The sequence below is a fragment of the Ammospiza nelsoni genome, chromosome 13 (genome assembly GCF_027579445.1).
Source record: "Ammospiza nelsoni isolate bAmmNel1 chromosome 13, bAmmNel1.pri, whole genome shotgun sequence".
Classification (NCBI taxonomy): Eukaryota; Metazoa; Chordata; class Aves; order Passeriformes; family Passerellidae; genus Ammospiza; species Ammospiza nelsoni.
Window position 1 is genome coordinate 15,416,318 of NC_080645.1, and position 17,062 is coordinate 15,433,379.

The 17,062-nt window shown below is 48.6% G+C and overlaps 1 protein-coding gene across 1 annotated transcript in view; it reads right to left on the bottom strand.

Moving 5' to 3' along the window:
* Positions 1–702: 702 nt before the first annotated feature.
* Positions 703–17,062, bottom strand: part of EDC4 (enhancer of mRNA decapping 4) — a 33,080-nt gene continuing 16,720 nt past the window's right edge. The window contains exons 17-29 of the mRNA XM_059481704.1: positions 16,669–16,822; positions 15,100–15,563; positions 13,438–13,539; positions 12,397–12,549; positions 11,048–11,084; positions 10,087–10,267; positions 8,084–8,239; positions 7,262–7,377; positions 6,431–6,596; positions 5,108–5,294; positions 3,742–3,961; positions 2,907–3,070; positions 703–1,637 (exon numbers count right to left, since the gene is read on the bottom strand). Coding sequence (XP_059337687.1) covers positions 1,445–1,637; positions 2,907–3,070; positions 3,742–3,961; positions 5,108–5,294; positions 6,431–6,596; positions 7,262–7,377; positions 8,084–8,239; positions 10,087–10,267; positions 11,048–11,084; positions 12,397–12,549; positions 13,438–13,539; positions 15,100–15,563; positions 16,669–16,822 — 2,293 coding nt within the window. The 3' untranslated portion in view covers positions 703–1,444. The remainder of the gene's footprint in view (positions 1,638–2,906; positions 3,071–3,741; positions 3,962–5,107; positions 5,295–6,430; positions 6,597–7,261; positions 7,378–8,083; positions 8,240–10,086; positions 10,268–11,047; positions 11,085–12,396; positions 12,550–13,437; positions 13,540–15,099; positions 15,564–16,668; positions 16,823–17,062) is intronic.

Below are 17,062 nucleotides of genomic sequence, written 5' to 3' on the forward strand. Positions count from 1 at the left end.
AATCACGGAATGGTTTGGGTTGGACGGGACCGTGCAAACCATCTCGGTCCGACCCGGCAGGGACCCCTTCCAGCCCTGTGCAACCCGGTCTGGTGAACGCTTCCAGGGATGGGGCATCCACAGCTTCTCTGGGCAACCTGCGGCCCACTGTCCTCACAGGGAAGAAATTTTTCCTAATATCCAATCTAATCCCGCCCTCTATCAGTGTGAAGCCATTCACCCTTGCCCTGTCACTCTATGCCCTTGTCCAAAGCCCTTCTCCAGTTCTTTTTGAGCTCCTGTAAGTATTGGGAAGGTGCTGTAAGGTCTTCCCAGAGCCTTCTCTTCTCCAAGGAGGAGCAGCCAGAGACATTTTTGCTGTGAAAAGGGGAATTAATGTCCTCTTCCTGCAGCCATCACCTCCTACCCCTCCCAGGAAGCAGAGACCACTATGCCCTGCTGGACTCACACAGGAAAGCTTGAGCAGAGACTCAGGAAAAAATCTGGAAAGACAGAGGTGACAGTGGCCCATCACCTCAGGCTCCAGCCTGGAGAGAGTTTGATATCCTAAAAGACCCCTCAAGTCTTCCCTCCATCACACAACAGAAGAAGGTCTCCACGTGTTTTTTTCTCAAAAAGTTTTTTTATTGAATTGTTCTCAATGTTATTTCCAAAAAAAAAAAAAAAAAAAAAAAGAAAAAAAAAAGAACAACAAAACCCCCCAAAACTTCAAAATTTAGATAAAAAGAAAAACCTCGGTGTAAAATCAAAACTAATGTCTGAAACATGGACATGCTCCAATGCACAACAGAACCGTGGCCCCCCAGGGCTCCTGCAGTTTGCTGCTGCCTCAGCACCCTGACCCAGAGCCCCTCCCCGGGGCACTCCAGAGGTATCAGCCCTGCCCAAACCTGCCTCATGTGCCAGGTGGGCCGGGCACTCCGCTGTGGATCTGGAATTAACGAACCGCTGAGCAACTAACTAATTAATGACTTCTATCTAACCCCTCTCGCTCAGCTGACCTCTTCCCTGTGCCTGCAGCCTGCCAGGGAGGAGGGGTTTGAGCCCTTCCCTAAGGTGTGGGTACAGGTTTGTGGCCAGCGAGGAGCAGCCCTGGGCTCAGCTCACACCTCGCTGCTCCTGTGCTGATCCAAACTTTTAAAGGGGCAAGGAATCCATCGGCTTCTGCTGCACGAGACACGGACTGCCAGCCAGCCTTGGGGACGGATGGGCAGGTGAAGAAGAGATTTAACTCTCAAAAAAGAGGCTATTTAGGAAAAATAAGCCAAGTGAATGTTCAGTGACTATTTGGAACTATACACAGATGGTGTTCGCCTTAGAGACATCACACACGTTGATGATTTCCTGGCAAGAGCTCTTGACACCAGCCAGGCACCGTTAGTAACTACAGATCTGCTGGGTGGGCTCGGGTGGAGCAGCCCCCCAGGCAGGCAGGCAGCTGCTCCTAGGTCATGCCAGGGGTGACCAGGCCCTGCAGCATGATCATGAGGCGACGCGCAGGCTTGCTCAGAGGGTTGTGGGGTTCCACCTGGAGGAACTGGAAGAGCTTCTGCCGCACCTGGTTCATGACTGACCCCATGTGGTCTCGGGTGATGGGGTCGCTTTGGTCAAGGTGCATCACTGCATCTTCCAAGTAGCTGAAGGAGAGAGAGCAAGGTTAGGACCAAACCCAGAATATGATCCCAATCCCATTCAGTTCGTGTTAGTGCTGAAGATACAGTTTTGCTCCCTGCTCCACCCAAACTCTGCAGTATGTTCAGTTGTCACGAAATCAATGTTCCTGACTCACAGCACCTATCCCTTCCTAAACATGTGAGGTCAGCCTACAGCTCCCAGCCTGCCCACCTGCCCCACAACCTGCCTGCTGGAACCAAGGCAGAGGCAGCAGCCAGTGAGAACTCCCCCCAGTGCTGGAAGTGACTCTCAGTAGATATTTTCTTAAATAACTTTAAACAGAATTAGTCACTCATTAGACAGTAAAACCCTTCAGCAGTGAAGCTCAGTTTGTGTAGGGTTATCCAGGAAGGGGTGCGATAAATCCATCCAGGAAGGGGTGGGATAAGATCAAAACTTTTGCCAACAAGATACTCTGAAGTTCAGATGAGCCATCAGCTTTTAAACCACAGCCTGAGTAAGGCAATGTGGTCACTGCAGGTTTTCAAAAACAATCCAGTTTAAACTTTACAGCAGCAGCTTTAACCCCAATTACTAGCCTATAACTTGAAGGTCTTTTCAGTTTTTCTAGCTTTCCTTATCCTTATTGAGGTAAAACCTCAATTTAAGTAATTTTTCCATACCACCCATAGTCAAAACCTGTAGGTACCTTAACAATTCAGCTTTTAAGGGCAGATAGCAGGGTTTTGACTCAGACACTAAAAATGTTCATGGCAAGTATCAGTACAGTCACTATTTTGTCACAGAGGCTTTGCTTGGAACATCTACCAGAAATTATACCAGTAGCTCCTGCTGCAGCCTCCCACTGAGCCTTTTTGACAGTCACGACAAGAAACTGCTGACACAAAGTCCAGTGATGGGTTAAGAGTTGAGGACAGAGCAAACTTGCCCTGGACACTGTACTGTCCAAGGAACATGGCACTGTCCCTTCTTTTGCCTCCACAAGGAAATTGTTCCTTGGGGAATGAGGATTGCTGCACAGGCTGCAAATATTTACAGGCTACAATTCCAGAGGTACCAGCACCTACTGCTGGGCTCTCCTTCTACCTCAGGGCAGCAAAGCTTTCTGTGGCAGTGCTGACATATTTTTTTCTGAGTTACCACTGGCTTTAAACATGCCAGTAAACAGGCTACAGAAACTCCAACTTTTGTCAAAGTTCTACCTTCCACTTCTAGGCACTGAATTTAAAGCTAGGGCTAAGAACAGGACCCAGTTCTCTGGTCATACTCACTTCAACTTCAGTTCTGTACGAGTGCCCAGATCTGAGGAGAGCTGCTGAATGAGGGAGAGCAGCACAGGCTGGGACAGTGGGCATGGATGCTGTCCAAATACTTGCTGAGTATCCACAGTCTCACAGACATAGAGAACCAGGTTCAGATCAGCTGCTGTTAGAGCCTGCAAGGAAGACACAGCTAGAAATGCACAGGAATCAACAGGCAGGTGAGGGACACAGGACAGAGTGACAGCTCTGGGATGCTCAGTGGCTCAACAGCCTCCTCTGGGAGCAAAAATCTCTGCACTTCTGCTGTACAGGCCAGCAGGGCCACCTTTAGGCTCTTGCTCTATGCTCTGAGGACACCTGTGTCTGTTCCAAGCTGAACAGAGCACAATCACACAGAGAGGAGCAGGTTACTGTCAGCAGCATGGAGCAGGGCCAGCACTGCTATCACTCCCAGAAGAGTTTGTCTGCAGCAGCTCAAAGGGATCTGCCTGCATGTTCAAAGTCAAAGGCAAGGTCAGGCCCCAGCTGGTGGATGTACCTGGAGAGGCTTATGAAGCTGTGTGTGCCACGTGTCAGTGCCAATGGCAGAACACACTGGAGCACTGACACTGTCCTGGCAGGACATGGGCAGGGATGAAGGAACTCAACTGCTACCAAATCATGGAACCTGCATGGCTCTGGCTCCACCTGCATGAGAACAACTGCACCCCTCAAGCACTCCTCTGCCAAAGGTCTTTTCAGTCAACTCCTGTGTAAGCTGTTGTGACATTATGTGCCCACCCCAAGGTTTTTTTCCCTCTCAGTCCCCAACAAGCAGTGGATGACTACCAGGAAAACTGGGTACCTGCTGGAAAGCCTGGTTGAGGTGTCCCTGCTGGAGCAGCTGAAGGATGTGAGTCTGCTGGGACTGGAAGTCCATGTGAGTGGAGGGGATGGGTGTCCCGGCTGCCGAGCGCATGGCCTGGACAATGCTGGAGGTGACAGCTGCCTGCTGCTCCTTCATGGCCAGGCTCACCTCTCCTTTAATGACTCTCTGCACCTGGGCCAAAATAGACTCCTGCATGCTGAAAAAAACAAAACAGAACCCATGGGCACCTCTGAGAATGAAGAGCCCAGGGATAACACTGTACAAAGCTTATACCAGTGAGAACACACAGGCTGCTTTGCTTTCTGTAGTGGGGCTCCCTAAGGGTTCATACAAACAGATCTGAGGCACAGGCAACTCTGTGGCCAACACCACAACATCCCAGGGTGCACTTGGAAGATGCTGGGATTCTGTGCAGGAAAGTGACATTTCAGGGAACTAAGTCTCTCATCAAACAGTGTTTTAAATCTTGAATGTCTCTGGCTTACAAGCAAGGAGACTAAGCTGTGGGGTTATCTCCAAATGGGGCCAGCTTCCTGCAGGAGATCTGTCAGATGCAGCTCCTCATGTGCAGATGACACCTTTAGAATGAGAACACACTTACACTGTGCCTGTGGCTTCTCCACACAAGAGGATTTCACAGTGCAGACTCTGCTGCTCTGTGTGACACCTCTTCCCTCAAGGGCTGGATTCTCCCCTCTCACAAAGGGTATAAAGCAAACCTTTATACCACAGAGCAAACCTGCTCTACCACAGATAGAAAAGCAGGGCTGCCTTGGGAACAAGCACAGCCCATGCAACAAGACCAGGATTTAGCCTGTGGCCTTCCTGGCAACTCTGGCCTGCACTGAAGACCCCAGTGTGTTCTGACATTTGTTCTAAAATAGACAGGGTTGTTCTGCCCCACAGGTGACCACCAGCCAATCCCAATGCCTGGCAATCTGCCACTGCCTCACAGTGTGAATGTGCTGGAGGCACTGCTGGGATCCCATCCTGAAATCAGGAGGGCAAAGCACAAACTGCTGCAGAGCAGCTGTGGGGAGAGAGAGCAGCCTGTAGAAATTGTATGCCTGAGGACACTGAGTAAAGACAAGACTCCTCTGAAATGATCTTCAGGAAGTGCTCAGATTTGGGTCTGCTTAGTGGTGCCTTGGATCCTTCTGTTCTCCACTGTGCACATGGGACCTGGAGAAAAGCAGGCCTTGAGCTTCCCAACAGAGCTGGGAAACCTTCTGTGAGCAACAGCCACCAGCCCACTTGCTTCGCCACAGTGCAGGGCCAACAAGCAGCCCTAGAGCACTCCTGGCTCGCTGTACACCTCAGTGGCACCTCTGTCCCAACTCACTTGCCCACGATGAGGTGGAGCTGGTGCTGCAGCTCGGCGTGCACGCTGGCGGTGACGCTGGAGGCCAGCTGCTCCGTGCTGCTCTGCAGGGCGCTCAGCAGCTGCCGCAGCTGCCCCAGCAGCGGCTCCCGCACCTCCTGCTCACGCACCTTCTTGTTCTTCAGGTGAGCCTCCAGCTGCTGGATATCTGCAACAGGCACACAGGGAGAGGTTTGAGCCACGTGTATCTGTGGGGATGATCAGGGCAGGAATCCAGCTGGCAGGCTCTGACTCCAACTGCTCCAACTGCTGAGCCCGTGTACGAGCACAGGACAGTGGAGAAGCACAAGCCTTGTTTTGGACCATATTATATCAAACTAGAAACCCATCTTCCAGTGTCCCCATCACACAGCAACAAACCCACCAGTTCTCCTAAAACACACTTCTACAGGCACTCCTTGTTCAGGGGACATAAATGCAAAGGTGAGGGTGTTTTATTTCATATGTAGTGGGAATTGGGATCTGCATTAGTTCAATGCTCATGAAGAAAGAGTGGAAACTTTTCTGACAATAAAGAAATCATGTCTCCAAAGTTTTAAAACCTGTATTTTAAAATATCTTAGGAACTTGCCTGATCAAAAGGCAGAAGAATGTAAGCTCTCGTATTTGTGGGAGACTTGTGTGGAAGAGGAAGGTTGCAAAATAAACAGTAGCTGGAGACACCCTGCAGATCTATGGCCAAGTCACTGTGCTAGCACTGGGCCACATTCAGGCCCCCTCAGAAACCAGCTCTGCCCAGCCTCCCCAAAGGGCAAGGATCTGCATCCCAAGCCCAAGAACAGGAATGATCTTCTGCAGTGCATGAGTGTATAGTTTTCCTTACTTAAGGGTATGCTCTATTTCAAACACTGTTCACCCACTGTTTAACCTCTGGTCACCCTGGTACCATTCTCTAAACCTTCTCCAATCCATTACTCCTCTGAGAGGAGGAGGGCCTACTGCAGGACTGCTACCCTCTCCATTCATCATGTTCCTGACACCAGGATGTGATAATCCTGCAGCTGGGCTTTTCCTACTCAATAGATGAAGTCACAGATTCCCAGAACACAGCTGAGTGTTTTGCTATGTGGGCTACAAAGACCAGAAGTGAATCTGTACTATTATAGCACCACTCACAAAAACCTCCCCACTTTTGTTTCCCAAATATGAAACAGAACACATGGAAGGGCTAAGAGGTTAAACACTCACCAGTGAAACTCTGAAAGGCAAAACCATAAGGCCAATGTGTTGCTAGCCACTAATGCAAACAGTGCAGAGAAGAATTGAAGAAGAAAACCTACTCACATTCCTGTGTGCCCTGCTTGAAGGTGTCATTGATTTGCTGGAACATGGACTGGCAGCTCTTCTCAAAGGCTGGCAGCACGACGCTCTGGAAGGCCTCCCTGTAGGCTGACTGGATGGGTCCCTGCAGAGTGTCAGCTGTAGCCCTCACAACACTGTCTGTAAGGTTCTTACAAGCACACACAGAAGATTCCAGAAAATTAACTACAGTCTGTTCCAGGACTAAGGGTGTGAGCAAACACCAGGTCCCTGCCACACACACACAACACCAGGTAAGGACAGCCCAGTGTCCAAGGCTGTTCCCTTGGCTCTTCCCACTGGCCAGGCTGCACTGTGACTCCAGCAGGCACAACTCTGCTTGCTCAGGGGCTGCCCAAAACCAGCACCATTTCTTCTCTAGAGCAAGGGAAGGTGGCACAGCTCCTTTCCCCTTCTCCTCCTTCCTTCCCAAAAAAACCATAATTTCCTGCCAAGGTAAGTAAGCAGCTTGTACCCCCTAAATAATGTAGATATGGAGAACAGAATGCAGCCAGTCAAATGTTTGCCACTTGACTGAGTTGGCCCTAAAAGTCACTGCTGTGGTGGGAATTTCTACTCTAGTAGAAGGTGAACAACTTGGTAAATAAAAAAAAGTGTTAATGAGGCAAAGTGGGCAGGGGAGCATGCAAAGAGCTTGTCCTTGTAATGAGACCATGAAAAAGCTTTGACTACTGGCAGCTAAACTGACATTACCTAGAGACAGAGATGAGGGGAAAAGGCCTAAGAAGTTGCTACCCTGGCAGGTGTGCTACCCAACTCAGTGTGCCCTGGAAAAGCTCCTCTGGTATTCCTTACCTTTGATTTCACTAGCTTGGTAATATTCTCTTTCAGTGTCCCTTCAACAGCAGTGAGCTTGGTAGCAATAGTATTACTGAGCTGGCTGACAGTAGGGTCCATGCTCTTGGAAATGCCTAGGCATAACAAAAACAGGACAAAAAAGCAGATTTAAGCCTAAAGTGACACTTCAAAGCCCAGAAAAGAAAATGGAATCAAATGATTCTTGGATATGACTCAGCAAGGGACAATGATCACAAACTGTGCTTGGGGAACTAAGGTTGGACATTTGAAGAAAGTCTTTGCTAGGAAGGTGGTACAGCTCTGGAAGTCAGCAGAAATTGTGGAACCTCCAGCCTTGAGAGTTTTTAAGAGTTGGTGTGAGAAAGTCATAGCTGACCTGACCCAGAATAGCAGATAGCCCTGCCTTAGGCAGCTACTGGCTGCAGGCTTTCCCACCAGCAGTTTTTGGAACATTTCCTTACATGCATGGTGCCAGTGCATCGAGAAAGGGCAAAGACAACTTCAAGCGTGTTCCAGTCAAGTCTCAGCATTTCCAAATTCATCTTTCACCTTCCTCCACTGAACAGACTCCAAAGACTTTAGAGATTATTATGGCAGGTCAGACCACACTCTCTGGAAAGGCATTCCCTCTGGGAGCCTCACACTGCTCATAAACCACAGCTCCTCTTAGATTACACTGGGGCCCACAGCAGCGTGCTGTGCACACAGACTGGTGCTCACACAACCCAACTCCTGCTTCATACAGCACCAGCACCTCCCCAGTGTGCTTTTGATCCCAATGGAGCTCCCTGCAGGGCTCCAGCTCCCAGCCACACTCACACTGGGGCACTGTTTTCTTCATCTCCTCGCGGATGGTCCTCTCCAGGCGGTTACACACGGCCGTGGACAGCGACTGTGAGAGCTGCTGGGACAGCTGCTCCTGGAGCTGCCCATTGCGCTGCTGCCCCTCCAGCAGCACCCGCTCCAGCCTCCTCTCTGATGAGACCTGGGGTCAAGGAGCACAACAACACATCTCCTGTCCACCCACAACACCCCTGTCCACAAAGATGGATGGCAGCCTCACCTCCAGAGGCTCAGTGAGAGCAAACGTGCAGCTCTCAGTGTCTTCCTGAAACAGGGTGATCGTAAACAATTGATATGGGAGAGAAAAGAGCTTTGGAAGGTAAGAAAGGAAAGTCAGACAGCTCAAGTAATCTGGACAGTTCTGTTTCCTACATACTGTGGTTAACTTGGTGTCCTATTAGCAGCTCAGCCCCAGCCACTCACTCACTCCTCTGCAGCAGGATGGGGGAGAGCTGCTAGGGTAAAAGTGAGCAAGCTCATAGGTTCAGGTAAAGTTTAAGAGGTAAAGCAAATGCTGCACATGCCAACCAAACAAAATAAGGAATTCATTTAGTACATCCCATCAGTGAGCAGGTGTTCAGCCATTCCCAGGAAAGCAGGGCTCCCTCATGCCTAACAGTGACTGGGGAGGACAAACACCATCAATCCAAGTGTTCCCTCTTCCTCCTCCTTTCCCCAGCCTTTACTGCTGAGCACAGCATCACACAGTGAGGGGCACCCCTTTGGTCACTGGGGTCAGCTGTCCTGGCTCTGTCTCATCCCAACTTTTGATCACCTCCAGCCTCTGCCTGGTGGAGCAGTGTGAGAAACTGACAGGGCCTGACAGGGCTTAGAAAAAGCAAAACCAGCAAAAACATCAGTGTGTTATCAGCATTGTTTTGGTCACAAATCCAAAACATAACACACATGAGCTGCTGTGAAGAAAATTAGCTCCATCTGAGCCAAAACCAGGACACCAGAAACCATCAAGTCCAATATCCATAAACAGCAAGATGGCAAAAATATTTCTATAGGATAGAATTAGTCTACAGTGATACAGTGATGGGAGCAAATCCAGGCTTCAGGCTACTCACACCTGATGAAACAAGCAACCTCTCTGAAGGAACCAACACACAAACACATTTTAAACAAACTAACACCTCAAACTCCAACAAAGCAAACAATGAAATGACAATTCAGCTGCTGACAAAATTCAGTCCATGCATAAAGTTGTGGAGAAAGGAAAAATTATTCTAGTATTACAATACAACTCTAGACACTGAAATTCAGTAGAAAGGTATCTAAATTATCTGTGAATATCAGACCGATGGTCACAAAAGGAAAATCTGAGACTAATTAATAGAGAAAGCTATTGTCATAGAAGTTAGGAGTGGTTTCAGGCTGGAGCTGCTCAGTTTGGGTAACATAATCAAATTCAGTGCAGCAAATGTACACAGGAACCAATAATTCATAATACAATACAAATAATTGGATATCAGGTTTGAAAGCAGCAAAAGAAAATACTTCTCAGAAGACACCTAAGGGACCTGTAGACCAGCATATGAACAAATGTGGACAAACAAGATAATTCTATATCCAGCTATGCAGTATGGCAGCCAGATGCTGCTTCTGGTGCAAGTACTGACTTGCCTTAAGGAGGAAAGGAAGGAAAGGATCAGCCCATGATTACTCTTGTGCAACTGGCCACTGCCTGAGGTGGGACAATGTACCAAGTGCACCTCTGGTCTACACCAGAACTGCAGCACTTATGGCTTATGGGTAACTAAGATTTAGTGGCACAGAGAAAGTGTCAGTTCTGGTCTATTTCTGAGTTTCTTGCCCTGAGGAAGGGCCTGAGAGGAACTGAAGTAGTGACACTGCAGCCAGGCAACTGTACTGCACCTACAGCCCCACGCTCCCACATCCTTGATCTTCCTGAGCCTTCCTCACACCTGCAGTCTGCCCTGCAGCTTCCCCTCAACACCTGCAGACAAGGATACGCTCCTGCTCGTGCTGGGAGTCGATGACCCTCTCCATGTGGCCCATGAGGGAGCTCTGGATGGCGTCGAGGTGATCCGTGAGCCTCTGCAGCAGCTCCACCTGCGACTGCCGCAGCTCCAAGAGCTCGCGCTGCTGGCTCCTCAGGATGCACATCACCTCCTCCTGGAACTCTGCTGTCACCTGCATGTGCAGAGGACAAGCATTCATTTCTAACAGGACTGGAGGTCAGCTCAGTTTCTGCTCAGTATTGAGTCAAGCCCTGTGCCTGGAAGTGAAGTGTAACCCACAACGCAGCAAACAGGACCAGTTTAGTGCCTGCTCCCAAGAACTGCTGTGCCAAGGAATAAACAGATAAAACAAAGTTCCTGCATGGAATTAAAAAATGGTTGCTTAGAATATCAACTGGTTAGATACAACACACCCTTCAAAACAGATTTTATTCACTTTTGGCCAGGTACTGAGAGTGTTGATGCCTACAAATGTAAACAATGAACTCAAACACTCACAAAAGAGCTGTGCAATCAGTACACTAAGGAGGCTTCTTTAGAGCGCTTTTTCAGATCTTTCATTTATTTGAGAACACCAAACAACTGGCCAAGTATAAATTTTTATGCTGTCACTTCACTGCTCGAAATAGTTCAAGGAGTGTGAGGACAGACCCTTAAGGGGAAGGAACAAGGAGACTCACACATCAAGGCCAATCCCCCTGTGACCCTTTCTTTGACAGGAACAGCTTATCCTGCTGCAGGCAGAGGCAAGTATGAGAAAGAAATCATCAGTCTGGAGAGCACAGAGCTCCTTCTCTGCTGCATGTCAGCACTGAGCAATTCCAAACCCCAGTGCAGCCCGCTCTCAACCTCCTAGGGCATGACCCATGATACTTCAAGGAACTGGAATGAACTTTCTCTCAGGTTTTCCCTAGTAAGATATGAAGCATCATGAAGAGCAGCTCTGACTCACCTGGTTGTTAGATGATCTTGGTGACTGGTTCATGTCCCTGGAAATAAACAGAGAAAGAGTAGTAACCCAGTTATGTCAATTAACTCCTCTTATTATCCAAGTCTTCTGCCAAAACAGATCACATGTTTCATGGTTGCTTTAGATTTTACACTCCAGCTCATTACTCCAGTTTGCCTTGTGTAACATGGAGAATGATGGGAAGGTGATGAAATCCCAGTCCTTACAGCACTATTACACTTTCATTTGCACTGTTCACAGACCCTGAAATTCCTTACAGACTGGTCCCTTTGCAGGGAAGAGACCTGAACCAAGTGTTATTGAGGACTATTACAAAGTGCACTCCACACTGCTTTTTCAGTTTTGTCCAAATTTGAAGCCAGGGAAGACCCAAACAAAAAACAAGTATTCATTTGCTAAAATTTAGAATGAATGAGCACTAATCATCTAGTGCAATTCCAGCTCTCAAGGTGAAGAAACTAAAGATACACTCCAGCTCACACAGCAGAATAAAGAAAAACCCTGAACTGATCCACTAATACTGCATGTCTCCATCAAAGCCACAGATCAGTGAAGAAAAGTAAACACTTTTAGTTCCCAGACAATATCCACTCTGCAACTTCAAAAGCACTGAGACAGAAAAAGTGAAAGTAATTTCAGAGGCCAAGAGCTTCTGGGTGTTACTGTGCAGGACCACAGCCAGAATTAAATGTCATAGCCCCTCTTTGTTGTGATCTGCACAGCCAGACATCAAATCATGGAGCTATGGGAACACAAGAAGAGGAGAGAGCCCTGTGCAGAAGCTCTGCTGCTCTCCTCACACTGATGCAGACAGATTTGTCTAACCTGCCATGGTCAGACCTTTCCAGTCACCAATTTTCACTTACAGGATATTGATACAGGCATGTTTAGAAAAACACAGAAGCAGCAAGCAGGTAACAAATGAGATATTGCTGAACAAGGGCACTGTGCTGCTGTTCAGAAGCCAATTAAAAAGGGAGGCATTGTGACACTCATAGCATCACAGTTTCAATGAAGCCTTCACTGAAACCAGTGAAAGGGCCCAGTGTCCCCTCACAATGTGTAATTTACCTCCCATACATTCTTCTCAAGCCCAGGCTGTATTTTGGATTTTGAGTCCCAGTTGGAGACAGTGCAGAACTATTCCCACACCCGAGTGCCAGTCAGTGTCTGAGTGAGCAGCAATGCCTTCTGTGGGGTTCCTGCCCTCTGCAAACAGGGTGATGAGGGCTGGGAGCACTTGGCTGCTGCCTCAGACCCCAATGGCTGCAGGAGGCTGTGCCCTGCCCAGCTGGTGCTGAGCCTGCTGTGCCCTGGCCAGCCCAGCATACCCATCATCCTTCTTGCCCTTCCTCTTCAGCTTTGGGGAGGCCCGGGGGGATGCTTTGACTTTCCAGTCCTTCACAGGCAGCCTCTGTGCTGATGCCTTGGCACCAAATCCACCTGATGTAGAAGCCAAGCTTGCAACTTCATCATCGTGGTCACTGTGAAGAGACAGCAAGGGAGAGGACATCACTCACCACACTGGACTGGGATGGATTCACACAGATCTTCACCCACACATGGCCAGAGTCAGCTACAGACACCCCCACCTAACCTTTTTTCACAGTCACCTCAGAGCTCAGAACAGGCTGCTCTGCTTTGATCCAGGTCTGCTCAGGCTGAGCTCCAGTGCTGTGCAGCAAGGCTTGGAGGGTCCCTGCATTAGGGACAGCAGGGCCCAGGCAGCTGTAAAGCTGTAGGGAGGTGCTGTGTAAACACATCCCTACAGCTTTACAGACAGCAAGCACTGGACACAGAACACGTTTCAACAACAGAGGAGGATCAGGTGAGCCTAAGGTGTCTGTGATCCTCAGTACCTTGGAGACTTTCCCCTGCTGAGCAAATACAGACTGCAGGTTTCAGTCTGAATTTATGTGTGGATTGTGGACAATCCTCAGCTGTGCAACAGGGCAGAGCTTGTCAGGCACACAGAATGTGCCCACAGAAATTCAGAGGGACTTATCAGGGAGGAAAGATGTCAGAAGCAAGAAACTTTACTCCTGAGGTACCCTTGCTACCTTATATAAGGCAAAATATTTTAGAAACTGATCTCTTAATAGGTTTTTATTGGTAATTAAACCAATGCTTTTAGAAGCAGCACAATCAAACCTTTCTCTACAGAGAATAAACTGGAGAGGGCCCAGAGGCCAATCTTGAGATGAGCTGAAGTCACCAGAACATGAGGAAAGCTGGGCTGCAAACCCACATTAAGTCAGGAGACAAAGCAGAGACATTCACCCCACATGTGAAGGCTGGCTGGGGACAGAGGCACAAATGCAGCCTGAGTTGAGTCCATGCAGGGTGAGAGAGGGGGCTGAGCACTCTGGTACCTTTGCTCTGCACTGGCATCCTGGCTGTCATGCTGCAGAAGGTGGTAGCTGTGTCGATGGTAGGAAGAACTCTTGTGCTTTTCTTCAACCTCATCCCTTGGGCTAGAGAGGGGAAAAAAGAAAATACCATCACAAAAGTCTCTTTCAGCTTGGATATTCACTCTCTCCATGTCTCATGAGAGATCCTGATAGGAAGTCTGTAACAAAAATCACCCCACACTGATCCCACAGATCCAGGAAGTCGCAGTGCTGTGTAGAAGCACTAAATACTTGAACTGGTCCATGTGCTTTTCTGGGGCCTCAAAAGGGGAGAAGCAGCTCAGCTATGCTTGAAGTAGATTTCCAAGAATTACCTCCCAACAGACACTCATACAAGAGAGGTAAGCCACTACTCAAACCTGGCACACACTTCCATGAACCTGGGGTTTGTTCTTCCTCATTTAATACTGATCACTGAAGCAAAAATCATCAGTGCTTCTTAGTTCCTCAAAGTGTCTGAGGAAGTGTGTGAATTTGATGGGTCAGCTCTAACAGACAGGATTGTAACAGTGCATCCAGTCTGAGTATCACAATGATTTTGAGAGCAAACTGCACGTGCCTCTGGGCTGCCAATTAGGTCTGCCTGAATGCAGCTTGCAGGAAGGACTTTACACAGAAGTGAGCACTGGTGAAATCTCTCACAGTCAGAGATAGCTGATCTGGTATTCTTATAGAAGACATCCAGAAGAATTCAAAGACAGAGTGGGATTGAGGGGAGTTGCAAACTCCTACAAATGTATTTTCTCAAGTTCATATTATGAATAAAAGAAAAAATATTGTGTAGAAACACAGTCTTGATGTCCTCCCAGAGGCATCAGATGGGACTGTTTCCTGAAACAACATCCTCAGCTGTGGAGGCACAAGGTGAGGCCTTTCTTTGCAACTCTGATGAGTGAACAGTCCAGGATTATCTGAGGGACAACATTGACCCTCTCAGCCTTCCAGTCCTGAAAATGAAGGTGTTTGCAGGTTCACATGGTACATGTAGCCCCAGCCTAAGTGGAATCTGAAGAGGCAAGATGCCTCTTTCTGTTCTCATCCTACTACAGAAGAGGGACACTAGTTCTGTGATGAAACCCAGCACTGCTCCAGCATAATAGATTGCTCCTTCTAAGCAGCCTAAGTGATGCTGCACCATCCCTCATTCCTGCTCCATTGCCATTTATTTTTTGACTGCTAAAGTACTTAATGTATTTGTAACACTAGCTGCATAGAGGCAGTCCTAAAAGAGAGACATACAAGCAAACCTGACAGTTATTTTGTCAATTGATTCAACAAAAGCCTGCTTCACTTGGGGTAGAATGTAGCTTGTAGTGGTTTGATTTCCAGAGCACACAAAAAAAATCTCTAGTCTCCATGTGAACATGAAGGCCAACAAAGAAGACTTTTCACCTTCTTAACAGAGATCATTTATGCTGCAAAGGGTATCAGAGAGCAAAAGTGGTCAGAGGTGGCCTAGGAAGTTCAGGACACAGCACACAGGAAGGCTGACTCATCAGATCCTTCAAGGGAAAGAGGGATGGAGAACTGTTCGAGGTTAATCACAACGTAAGAGGTTTTCACCAAGCTGCCAACTTGGCAATGCAAACAAACTGCCCCGTGCCAGACAAACCCAAGGATTACCTGTCTGCCATGCTGTTCCTGGTTTCCCGGGTTATGTCAGGAGCCGCCGGCCATGGCTGACTCACAACACTGTCAGAAGATGCATTTTCCTGAGTTAAAGCAGTCTCCAGTAAAGATGGAGCATTCAGTCTGTCCACCTCCACTGGAGGCATGTCCAAAGAGTGGTGGCTGTGCTCGGAGTTGTGGCGGTTCCTGGGGGACAGCAGGTGCAGGGCAGAGGCGGCTGAGGCCATGCTGTCCGCGTGGTGCCCGGGCTCCAGCGCCTCCCCGGGCAGCGCGGGCGCCGCCGCCGCGAAGCTGCGCTGCAGCGTCTCGGAAGCAATCTCTGGGATGTCCTGGGACATGGCTGTGGAAGCAGAGGAAATGACGTCTGGGGAGCGCTCACGGGTGGGAGAAGCCTGGGGCACCACCAAGGGCTCCACTTCCTGCAGTTCCAGGGCTAGAGAGGAGTTTCCTGGTGCCACCTACAAACAGAAATCAAACAAGAGGCTTTAGGATAAGACACTCCAAGAACTCCTGGTGCCTTGCACTAACTGCCTCTGGAAACAGCCTGCTGTACCCTTTCCTCATGTGATTCCTTGGCTGCCACTCCTTCATCAGATGGAAAACAGTCCCAGCACTTGTAGTGGACTCTCAGCCGGGCTAACAACACACTTAAGCCAATGCTAGTTTGAACTCCCTTTCAAAAGAAAATGTAACACTAATTCTACCCCCCTGCTCTGCTCCAGACTCCCTTCTCTTTGAAGGAGAACACTAGTTTTAACACTGAACATCTCCTTGTTTCAATTTCAAGCTTTGGTCATGGTCTGTTCTACACTACACCTGGAAATTAAAATTTAGGGATAGGAAATCATGATTTCTGACTCATCAGAACAACAAGCAGAAATAAGCCTTTCCAGGTAGCACTGTCTCTTAACACAACAGCTGACCAGTTCCAGCCACTGGGATGGTGACAGCACAAGCTAGAGCTGTCCCTCCATTGCTGTATCTGTAGCTGTATTGCAGCTATCTACGGCTGTATCTCTCTTTCAGAGACACAAATTCCACCAATGTGGCTGAGTAAACTGGACTGCATATGTGTGCCAGCAGCTGTTTTCCAAAGGGCACACGCTGTCCCTGTTAACATCCAAATAAATGTAATTTCATAGAATCCTAGAAAGGTTTGGGTTGAAAAGGACCTTAAAGATCACCTTGTTCCAACTCCACTGCCATGGGCAGGGACACTTTCCACTAGACCAGGTTGCTCAATGCCCCATCCAATCTGGCCTTGGACACTTCCAGGGACTGGAAATCCACAACTTTCCTGGGAAGTCTATGCCAGTGCCTTACCACCCCCTGAAAAAATTTCCTCCTAACATCTAAAATAAGCCTCCCCTCTTCTAGTTTGAAATCATTCTCCCATGCCCTATCCCTGTCTGCCCATGTAAAAAGTCACTCTCTAAAGCACTAAAAGGCCACTCTGCTCCTCAGAGCCTTTTGTTCTCCAGGCTGAGCAATTTCAGCTTGTAGAGACCCATAGAGAGGTTCCTTGGCCCATGAGAAGGAAGGGAGCAGCATTTGGAGCCTTACTGGAACAGGTGCCTTTGGTGTAAGCTTGTCAGGGAGGCCTGGGATAAGAACAGAGTGACTCCTGGGACTGGTCTGGAGACTGCTGCTGCTGCTGCTCAGCGTGAGGCTGGTGTCCAGCTGCATCTTGGGGCTCATTGTCAAGTCTTCTGAAGCTCTGCAGAAAAAGACACCAGCAAATCAAGCAGCCCAAATAAATGATTGATCTGTATCAAACACTCGAGCTGAGGAGATGGGGTACAAAGATCAGTGGAGGAGCCCTTGCTCTTTCCACCATGGTCAGCTACTAGTCCCTGTACAGGTAAGAGAGATACCAGGTGGAAACAACAAAAAGAGAAAAAAAAGGGCCATTGCAATCTTTTAGAATTTGAGGGGTCAGTGAGAGAAGGGACCAATT